The 11,439-nt window shown below is 39.6% G+C and overlaps 1 protein-coding gene across 2 annotated transcripts in view; it reads left to right on the top strand.

Moving 5' to 3' along the window:
* Positions 1-612: 612 nt before the first annotated feature.
* LOC126198455 (uncharacterized) overlaps positions 613-11,439 on the top strand; it is a 41,286-nt gene continuing 30,459 nt past the window's right edge. The window contains exons 1-2 of one of the 2 annotated variants that reach the window (XM_049934792.1): positions 613-875; positions 2,034-2,075. In XM_049934792.1, coding sequence (XP_049790749.1) covers positions 662-875; positions 2,034-2,075 — 256 coding nt within the window. In that variant the 5' untranslated portion in view covers positions 613-661. The remainder of the gene's footprint in view (positions 876-2,033; positions 2,076-11,439) is intronic. The other variant, XM_049934791.1, reaches the window with a different exon arrangement.

Consider the following 11,439-nt stretch of genomic DNA (forward strand, 5'->3'; position numbering starts at 1 on the left):
AGAAAATCACTAATGTGGAAGGTAGCTGCTTGGCACCAAACGTCGATATTGGGGTTCACAGTCTACCTACCTGTAATAATCTACAGTAAGGAGAATTTGGAGAAACTCTTAAGAAGTGGATAGGTTTCATAAGAAAATTTATGCTTCATGTTAAACAAATCCAAAGCTTATTGTTAATTATTGGTGTTAATTATTGGTAAAACGAATTAACGATTTTCAACATAAGATAACAGAGTATGATGGGAAAACGTTGTACACTTTTATCTAAATCTGGACAATTTTTACGTAAGGCAACGAGAACAATGAACAGATTAACAGTAGATGAAAGTCTTATTCGTTTTTAAATTAGTCGTTATTCTAAGTCAGTGCTGTTATATGCACCTGACCATACGAAGGAGACAATTTCATAATTCAAGTTACTTACAATTGCTTACAGTCACATTAACCATCAAGGTTGCATACCAAGTCCCCCAAGATATTTCTGGCAGTAAGTTATGACGACGATATGGCTAATCGCGCTTTTGAAGTACGCACTAAGTAGCTGTCCTTGAATGCCACAATTTGGGAGATAAGTGTCCGACACGCCGTATAAGAGGAGGTCGGTGTGCTCACTAATGGCACTTGTATTGAGGCATCCAGCGTAGTAGAAACCACTGCAGCCATGAAGGCGTCCCTTGTCCTGCTGATCGCTGGAGTGTTACTCGTGGCGTACTGCACGCCGTTCGCTGTTGCAGACGATGAAGATGAAGCGGTGGATGAAGCAGCCGAGAACAGAGACGCTGATGACGACGACGCCGACGGCTCAGCAGACGCCGACGCCGACGACAGCGGTGATGAGGAGGGTCTGAGTGGAGAGAGCAGGCGGGCAGCCAAAGGTAAACAGCAGCTGAGGCGTGCAGGCAATGCATGGGCCTAATTGCCGTACCATTCACGGCATCAGGTTATGGTGTAGACTGCGAGTCTGTGTGTACTTTCTTGTAGGTTTAAGTCCCTAGTTGATAATCTATATTATTCTGATACTTTAAACACTTGAGATATTCGTCTATAGACGAGACAGGTGGTTCGAGGATTTTTGTTTGTAGTATTATACCATTAGTGCATACATTAAATATGCATGTTTTGTTTTGAGCAGCGCACACTGTTCATTTCTGAGCTAATCATTTATTTGTCTGTCATTTAACCTTTGTTTGAAATCAGAAAGAAAATTACTGCAGTTACTCTTTCTGGTAGAACAATATGTCTATGCCAACACACAAGTTTAGAAAAATAGTTGAAAGTTGACAGAAATATGGTTAAACGTTAATCATATGTCTCGAAGATTCTTAGTGACCGTCAGTGAGATTTTATGATGTCTTCTTACCACAGTTTTTTAAGCGCTTTGACATGTTTCAGGAGTGATATTTAGAGCGAGTTACAGAAACTGAGTTTTAGCATGAAAATGCCATAAGTCTTACAGCTTAAGATGTGTGCATACTACCGACGTCTACAAGGAGGTATGTTTAGCAATGATGGAGTTGAAGTTATCACAGGTACATAGCTTACACCTGCCTTTCATCCCCAATATAAGAATACAGTGTGATTCATATTACTGTTTAGGAAACCAAAAGTGACGTAGATGGCTCCGAGATAAATAATTTGACATGAGACACATATGGTCGCAAATATTTGCTGACATTTCTGGCTCCATGTATGTTGTATTAAATATCTTGTCTCAGAGTCTTATACTCCGCTTTGAGAGTTTTTAAATATTAATGAAAATCACCCTGTTTATATATCAGATCACTATAGAGTAAAATATCCACGTAAAGCTAAACTTTGTATAGCTGGATATACTAAAACGAAAAGTTAAAGCTTAGAGCAGTGCTCTTGATCTTTGAAGCAGCAATTAGTCCAAAGAAAATCAGTTAGAAAAACAAGTTGTGTGTGATACAATTCTTCAGTGTCTTTTTGTTAAGCCTACTAACATTTTCTGATGAACAGGAGAGCACGCAGGTGTCGGAGGAACATCATATTTTTTGTTTATTGTTGATCAGGTGCTCACGCCCGGGCTGGCCACATGAAACATGCACGTGCAGGCAGCCGACGACACATTGCGTCCAGAGCTGGAAGCAGACCCCATGCCAGGTCAGGCGCTTCCCGCAGAGCTGCACACAGCAAGTAGTCGCTGCTGCTGAGGGAGCACCACACTGCAGACGCGCAGTCTTGAGCTGCTCCCACTGTCCTGTACCCTGCACTTATGTAGAGAAAATAAAGCACCACTGTACTTTGTGGCAAACATGTGTGTCTATTACTTATTGTCCTATAAATTTTAGATCATGTGCACAAATAGGTAATAACTAAATACGAAAAAATGTTGCAAAAGTTCAAAAAAATTATAAGTGTTCCAGTTTTCGGGTGTAAACAATATATTCGCCATGATATTATATTACCAACATTATATCATTATCTGTGTATGTTGCACTGTGATGTGAATAGCAGTTTGGATTTCTTCTTATGGAATAATGATCCACAGTATAGAGTGCTAGTGTATATACATATACATCAGTATCGTATAGAGTCAGTAGTTGTGAAGACACAAGAAAAGAAGTCCTTGCAGTAATTGCACATATTATGCTTTCTAATTATTATAACAGTTTCAAAACTACAGACATGACTGCAGCAAGCTGTTGGATGTCCAATATAGAGGGGGAATCAGAAATCTGATTTTATTCTTTGACGGTTGTATGCCTCTTAATGTTTTCCCTAACTCAGCTCAATACATAAGGGTATGTGACTTCAATAAATGACCTTAGAACGTGCCCTTTGCCTAGACTATCATGACTCAAGGGGTAACTGGTAACGCTATTTGAGCACATTTTTGTAAACATATGTAGTACAAAACAATTAAATTTTTCAACAGGAACAAGTGGGGGCATCAATGAATACAGGAACGAATATAGGGCCACTGTTACTTCTCAAAGTTTTGTAGCTTTGTTCAGAGCAAGTCAATAGTACTCAACACTCCATGCTTTCTAAACCCACGTTGAATGTGTGTCAATAGACCGTTTTCTTTGAGGTAATTCATTATGTTTGAACACAATGTATATTGTAGAATCCTGATGCATATCCACGTTAACGATATGGGCCTATAATTTAGTGGATTACTCCTACTGCCTTTCTTGAATATTGGTGTGACCTGTGCAATTTTCCAGTCTTTGGGTACGGATATTTCGACGAGCGAACGGTTGTATATGATTGTTAAGTATGTTGCTACTGCACAGCATACTCCGAAAGGAACCTAATTGGTATACAGTCTAGACCAGAAGACTTGCTTTTATTAAGTGATGTAAGTTGCTTCATTGCTCCGAGGATATTTACTTCTACGTTACACATTTTGTCAGCTGTCCTCGATTCTAGTTCAGGAATGTTTACTTGGTCTTCTTTTGTGAAGGCATTTCGGAAGGCTGTGTTTAGTAACTCTGATTTGGCAGCACTGTCTTCGATAGTATCTCCATTGCTATCGCGCAGAGAAGGCATTGATTGTTGCTTGCCGCTAACATACTTCACATAGACCAGAATCTCTTTGGATTTTCTGCCAGGTTTCAGACAACGTTTCGCTGTGGAAACTGTTATAGGCATCTCGCATAGAAGTCCGTGCTAAATTTTAGATTAGGTTCCTCCCCATGGGAAACAAACCGTTGGCCCGAAAAATTACCAGATCATTACACTGATGTGGGTGTGCCAACTGTAAAAATTGTTAGTCGCCTAAACAGGTCATTCCAAAGGATTTAAATATACTTAATCTCATGTTAGTAAATTGTCGAAATGTCTGTAGAAAGATCCCCGAGATAATCTCCGAAATAAACAGTAGCAATGTCAATATTGTATTAAATATTATGGATAGGACTGATGCTATAGGAGGTGGTGTGGTCATTGCAGTTAATAGTTGTTTAAACACGATATCGTTAATGGGTCGGACTGTGAAATAGTTGGGATAAATCTGTCAATTAGACAAGGATTGACCATTGTAACAGAATGTTTTTATAGACCACCAGCATCTTCAACAAACGTTGCAGAACGTTTCAGGGAAAGTCTTGAGTACATAGGAAGTAAATATCCAAATTATCCATAGGTGGATACTTTAATCTAGCATCCATTGACTGGCAAACTTACACGTTTATCACAGGGGGCAGAAGCTAAGATTCGTATGAAGTTATTCTAGGAGCGTTCTCAGCATACAACCTTGAGCAATTGGTTAGAAAACCAACTCGAGATGTGAAAATATTAGATATCTTGGCGACAAACAGACCTGATCTTTATGAGCAAGTTAATCTAGAAGAAGTTATTAGCGGTCGTAATGTCGTTGTGGCTTCTATGTCAGTGGAAGTTGCAAAAAAAACAAACCAAGGAACATTGAAGAGTTTTCTTCATTGGGAAAGCAAATGAAATTATCATTAATGAATATCTTCATCGTCAGCTCAAATCACCACGGGACACAACGATATTGAGCATCTTTTGTCGGAATTTAAAGGTATTGTTCACCACGTGCTAGAGAAGTATAAGCCCAGCAAAAATATAGGGGAGGGAAAGGATCCACCTTGGTACAACAAACATATTAGGAAGTTGCTGAGAAAGCAGAGAACTTTTCACAGTCGTTTTAAACGTAGTCACTGCCCCGCTGACAAACAGAAATTTTGCGACATAAAAGCAGCTGTCAGAAAGACAATGAGAGACTCTTTAACAAATTTGAAAGCAATATTTTATCTGCAGATTATAAAAATAACCCCAAAAAATTTTGGTCATCCGTAAAATCTATGAACGCTCAAATAATTCAATACCTTCTCTTGCTGACAGTACGGGTAATATAACTAATGATGATAAACAGAAGCCCGAAATTCTAAACCTAGCTTACAGCAACTCCTTTACGATAGAGGACTGCAGCACCATTCCCCCTTTCAATTATCTAATAAACACAAGGATGGCTGACATAGTGTTTCGTGTATGTGGGATTGTAGAACAGTTACGATCCTAGCTCATCTGCAGAAACCAGCACGGTTTTAGGAAATAGCGGTCATGCGAGACACAGCAGGCCGTCTTTGTGCATGATATACAACAGGCTCTAGATACCGGTTCCCAGGTTGATGCCATATTTCTCGACTTTCGAAAGGCTTTCGACTCAGTTCCGCACTGTCGCTTGCTACACAAACTGCGCGCCTACGCTCTTTCCAATGACATATGCGATTGGATAGAGAGTTTTCTAACAGACAGGGAGCAGTATGTCGCCCTGAATGGGGTAACCTCAACAGAAACAAGAGTAACTTCAGGTGTGCCCCAGGGCAGCGTAATAGGTCCTCTGCTTTTTACGATTTACATAAACGATGTGGTTGACTGTTTGCCTTAGACTGTTTGCCGATAATGCTGTAGTCTACAGGAAAGTAGTGTAACACGAAGGTTGTGAACAAATCAATGAGGATTTGCAGAAAATAAATGCGTGGTGTAATGACTGGCAGTTATTTCTCAATATTAGTAAGTGTAACCTTCTGCGTATAATAAGACGAAAATCCCCGTTAATTTTCGATAACAAAATAAATGTCCAGTCTTTAGAAGCGGTAACATCCGTCAAGTAAATGGGTATGACTGTTTGAAATGATCCCAAATGGAATGATCAGATTATACAAGTAACGGTTAAGGCAAACTCTAGACTGCGGTTTATTGGTAGAATCCTGAAGCGATGCAGTCCTTCAACAAAGGAAATAGATTACAATGCGTTAGTTCGTTAAGTCTTAGAGTATTGTTCCTCTGTATGGGACCCTTAGCAGTTGGGTCTAATTCAAGAAATTGAGAAGGCCCAAAGAAGAGCGGCAAGATTCGTGACTGGTACATTTAGCCATCGCGGGAGCGTTACGAATCTCATAGAAAGTTTGAAATGGGACTCACTTGCAGATAGACGGCACGCTAAACCGAAGGGGCTGCTCACTAAATTCTGAAATCCGATCTTCACCGAGGATGTAGAACATATATTATTACCACCAACTTTCAAATCCTGTAGTGATCATCATTCAAAGATATGGGAAATAAGAGCTTGTACTGATGCTTTCAGACAGTCGTTTTTCCCTCGCGCCATTTGCGAGTGGAACAGAGGGGGGGGGGGGGGGGGAATATTACTTTGGCGCAAATTGTGCCTTCTGCCACACACCGCTTATTGGCTAGCGGAGTGTATATGTAGATATAAAATGAAATGCTTGAGACGTTCATGTATATTTTATAAGAGAAACAGCACAATTATGGATCAAACATCATCAACCAGACATTCAAGGTCATTTAATTGGCTACTATTACATCACAAATGTAACTAAATAATGGTATGTTTATCTGAATAAAGGTGCTATGAATGTGAAAGAAGGATTGGTTCATCTGAATTTTCAGGCACGTATTAGGCATAAGATTCCACAATTGTTCAAAATTAGATAATTATCATAACTGGTCACCTGCATCTCGCTAAATGTTCTGATCAATTGCCTTAATTAGTTACTAATTATCCAAACGTTCATAACTTTTCATCACATGACATTATAAAGGATACAATAGTTCTTTTGCCAGTGGGTTCTTTGTACATTTTCTTGCATGGCAATAAAACAACAAAAATTTGAAACATCGACAAATCTTGTCACACTATAACAATCAGTAACCACTGGTACTACAACACAGATTCAAAAACTATACAGTAAATTCCATGAGCTAAATCCTAATATATTCATGACTATTCAAGTAAAATTATATATTTCTATCAGTTTATGATAGTTCGAGAGTGAAAATCACTTGTGTCCTTTCTGACCAGGAATACGTAGACTAACAGGAAGGAAGCTTAACATAAAATTTAAAGAACATTGTAATCCCAGTCATAAATCTGCTTTGAGTGACAACCTTACAAAACTAGAAAATACAATGGGGAACACTGAAAAAACATGGAAATATTTCATGAGGTGGAAAAAGGTATTCAGATTAATCTTCTGAAGGAGGCAGAATGTATAACAATCTTAAAACCCATCCTAAAAGATACTTAATGTACAGAGAGAGCCTAACAACACAAAGTACTTTGACAACTTTGTTGTTGTCTTTACCAGAATGCAGGTCAAATTATAACAATGTCCCTTATACCATGTTGGACGTTAAGACTACATAGTTTATGTTGAGTCCTCGTAGTCAATTTCAGCATGATTCAAGGTACGCATAGATGTTTTGCAAAAGTTTAGTACTATGGCAGGATAAAAAGTTTAAGGAATTTATCATGATCTTCGAGGTTGGCGTTGTATACACAGTTTGGTGTGGTGAACTATCTTTCTGAATGATCCTGTCAAAGCTTCATTGCAGAATTATATTTTCCGATCTTGTGGAGTGAACAGAAATATTAAGTGAAAATTGGCAAGTGAATATGCTATTAATAGCCTTTTGAAAAACTTTCTGTTGAGTATCGAACTTCTGGCTGCATGTCATTCTTTATTCACCAGAGTTTATAAACGCATGATGTGTGATGTATGATGACATCACTAATTAGGTCACAAATAGCCAGAAGGCATAATTAAGAACAGTAACAACTAAGAGGTACCAAATAAGCCGAAAAGTGCAAATAACATATTAGCTATTCTGAATTTGTAATAATGTAAAAATTGATGTAAATTAAATTGTGTGTAACACCTTCATTGCCCTGCACGCACAATAGCCGCTGGAAGAGCCTCTTCCACATCCTGGACAAGTCCCTCCGGCGAGCACACCAAGTTAACGTTGGACTTCTTCCCCTCCCACTATGTTCCTGAAGGGCTCCATGACCCACCTAACATGACTTTCTGTTATAACGTAGCTTGATAAATTAAGACAATAACTAGGCGAGAATTCCAACTGAGAACTATTAAGCAAATATCAGTATGACGTTGGCTGGTGACTTACTTTGATACTCTGTAGGTCTATTGTTAATTGTTAATTCCCCTAATCCATATGGCACTGCTGAACATTGATAGCCTGTCCTTATAACTCTAGATAAGTGATGTATTAAACAAAGAACTAGAGCAACTGTTATATCTAGCCATGTTAAGCACTTATAATGACTATTAAACCATGTATAAGGTCTCTGCCTCTATAAAAAAGATTTACTTTCAGCGTTGGTTAAACTGAGATGTGTCTATCTGTGTTTCTACTAACACTGTCTAGTAACCATAACACGTAGGCGGTAACTGAACTATTAGTGCTGTAGTATAATAGATGTATTTTGAGTAATCTGTTATTAAATGTTAATATTGTAATATAATGGATCCCCTTGAGATTGTTATTATGTATGATCTTAACATCAGTGGGTGTATTTCTAGCAGATGCACATTGGCTTTCCGTTAAATCTTTTACCTATTCTGTTGGATCCATGCGTTTTTCACACAGTTAACAGCTATAAGGATAAATGGACCAAGCTAATAGCAAAGATGGAACATTGTACATCCAGTATCTGATACTACAATCACGCAGACGCAGAGCTAAGATGCGTCTGTACGTTCTTTGTTACTTTGCTATAAGCTGTAAAGTATTTATTGGTGTCTCACGTATCAGCTGTATGCTTTCATGTTACACACTTTGTGATATGGGTTCCAGATTTTCTTTGGTACTGGAGACCTGATGATGGTCTGATCCTAGACCAAAATTGATTGTCTGTTATAAAATACATCGTTACGACTGTGTATTGCATAATGCGATTCTTAACATTCATTGCACTTTTTTAGCGCCACATGCACAAAATATTACTTGCCGTGCCCAGTAAAGCAAGTTTGGTGGTCAATATGTACCAAAGAAGCAATTTAAAGTAAATTATGTGTGTACAAGCAAAGGGATTTGTAAGGAAGTGTATTTCGTTGAAAGTGACTCCAGCTTCTTCTAAATGAATATCAAGGTTAGGAATGATATGTCTGAGAATATCAAGATATATTGTAAAAATAAATGGCTTAAGGGTGAATTAAAAGCAAAACATAGGTAAGGAAACCATCCCCTACAGACTAAAGAATATAGAGGGGTGTGTTGTACATATGTGTATTGATATTTTAGTGAAATGTATTGACAGCATTATGAAAGAGCGTGTAACACCTGGAAAAAGGCAAAGGTTTCACAAAAGTGACCTAGGTATTATTGGTACAGACAATAACGAATTAAATTTCAAGTCACACAAAGGCAGTTCGCTTGTTATCCTTACAGAAGTGCATATATAACTAAAACTCTTATTAAAAGATGATCAAATATTTAAGATTCCTAAAGCTCCCACTGGTAAATACAGAGACGAAATTAAGGCGAAGGTAATAATTCCTGTTCCATTTTTACTGACATTCAATGAAAAAGTGTATAGGTATCAACTCAAGCGCTACGAAACTCAGAGTTAATTAAAAAATACATAAAATCGCGCTTCCCTATAAGCAATTTTCAATTACATCGATTGCACTTGTCACTTTGTAAGTCAATAGCAAGTCAATAGTACTCAACACTCTACGCTTTCTAAATCCTCGTTGAATGTGTGTCAATAGACCGTTTTCTTTGAGGTAATTCATAATGTTCGAACACAATATATGTTCCAGAATCCCGATGCATATCGACGTTAACGTTTTGTGTACCAAGGAGGATCAGCTCCGTCGTTTGTTAATTTATTTGGCGTAAATCTCTCAATTGCTGCCGATACTATTTCCTTGAATCCAAGCCACATCTGGTCTACACTTATATTATTAGCTTGAAATCAGTGGAGATTGTCTCTTAGGAAGGCTTAAAGTGAATTTTTTTCCGCTTTTTGAATAGGTATCTTTCTCGCTTATTTTCGAGTATATGGGGATTGCAGTGTTCAATCTCCCTACGACAACTCTGTGTTCACTAACCCCTGAATCGGTTTTGATGCTGGTTGTTAACTCAGGGTTGTTTGTTGCTTAGAGGTCAAGTGTGTTTTCACAACCGTTTACTATTCGCGTGGGCTCATGAACTAACTGCTCGAAACAATTTTCAGAGAATGTGTTTAGCACTATTTTGGATGATATTTTATGCGTACCTCCGGAATTAAACATGTATTTAGGCCAACATATTGAGGGTAAATTAAAATCACCACCAACTGTTATCGCATGAGTCGGGTATGTGTTTAAAATCAAACTCAAGAGTTCTTTGAACCTTCTAGCAACTGTATCATCAGAATTGGGAGGTCGCTAAAAGGATCCAATTACTATTTTCTTCCATTTGGCAGCAATGACGTCTGCCTATACTAACTCACAGGAAGTTTCTACTTCAGTTTGGCGACAAGATAAACTACTTCTGACAGCAACAAACACGCCACCGCCAACTGTGTTTAGCCTATCCTATCGGAACACCGTTAGGTTCTTCGCAAAATTTTCGGCTGAGCTTATGTCCGGCTGTAGCCAGCTTTCAGTGCCTGTAACGATTTGAGCATCGGTGCTTTCTATTAGCGCTTGGAGCTCCGGTGCTTTCACAACACAGCTACGACAATTTACAAATTATATACCAACGGTTCTTGTATCTACGTTCTTCCTATGTTCAGCCTGCACCCTTTGTGACTGAAGCCATACTTGCGTTTTCCGGAGACCCTCTAACCTAAAAAAACCGACCAGTCCACGCCACACAGCCCCTGCTACCCGTGTAGCCGCCTCCTGCGTATAGTGGACACCTGACCTATTCAGCGGAACCCGAAACTCAACCACCCTTTGGCGCAAGTCGTGGAATCTGCAGCCTACACGGTCGCAGAACCGTCTGAGCCTCTGTTTCAGACCCTCCACTCGGCTCTGTAGTAGAGCTCCGCAATCGGTCCTATCGACTATATTGCAAATCCTCAGCTGTGCTTTCATCTTACCAGCAAGACTGGCAGCCTTTACCATTTCTGTTAGCCTCTCGAAACTAGAGAGAATGTCTTCTGATCCAAAGTAACTCACTTCAATGGTATCAACGTGAGCAACAATCTGCAGTTGGCTGCACCCTGTGCTCTTCATGGCATCCAGGAGACCCCTTTCCACATCTGGAATGACTCCACCCGGTATGCATACGGAGTGCACATTGGTTTTCCTGCCCATCTTGTCAGCCAAGCCCATAAGTGGCCCCATAACGCGCCTAACATTGGAGCTCCCAACTACCAATAATCCCACCCTCTGCTACTGCCCAGAACTTACAGGCTGAGTGGCTTCCTCTAAAACAGGACAGGCGACAGCATCTGGCTCACTGAAAATGTCAGCGACAGACATCACCTGGAACCTGTTTGTCAGACAAACCGGGGAGGCCTTACGTGCGGCCGCCTGGGAAGTCTTTCGCCGCCTGCTTCGCCCTGGGGCGACCTCCCACTCTACCACAGGTGAAGGGTCAGCTTCAGTGCGAACAGCAACTGGGATGACCACAGGTGAGGGCCCATTGGCATTATGGTGAAGTTCCAGGAAGCCTTTCGCAGCTTGG

This window comes from Schistocerca nitens, chromosome 8 (assembly GCF_023898315.1).
Source record: "Schistocerca nitens isolate TAMUIC-IGC-003100 chromosome 8, iqSchNite1.1, whole genome shotgun sequence".
NCBI classification, from domain to species: domain Eukaryota; kingdom Metazoa; phylum Arthropoda; class Insecta; order Orthoptera; family Acrididae; genus Schistocerca; species Schistocerca nitens.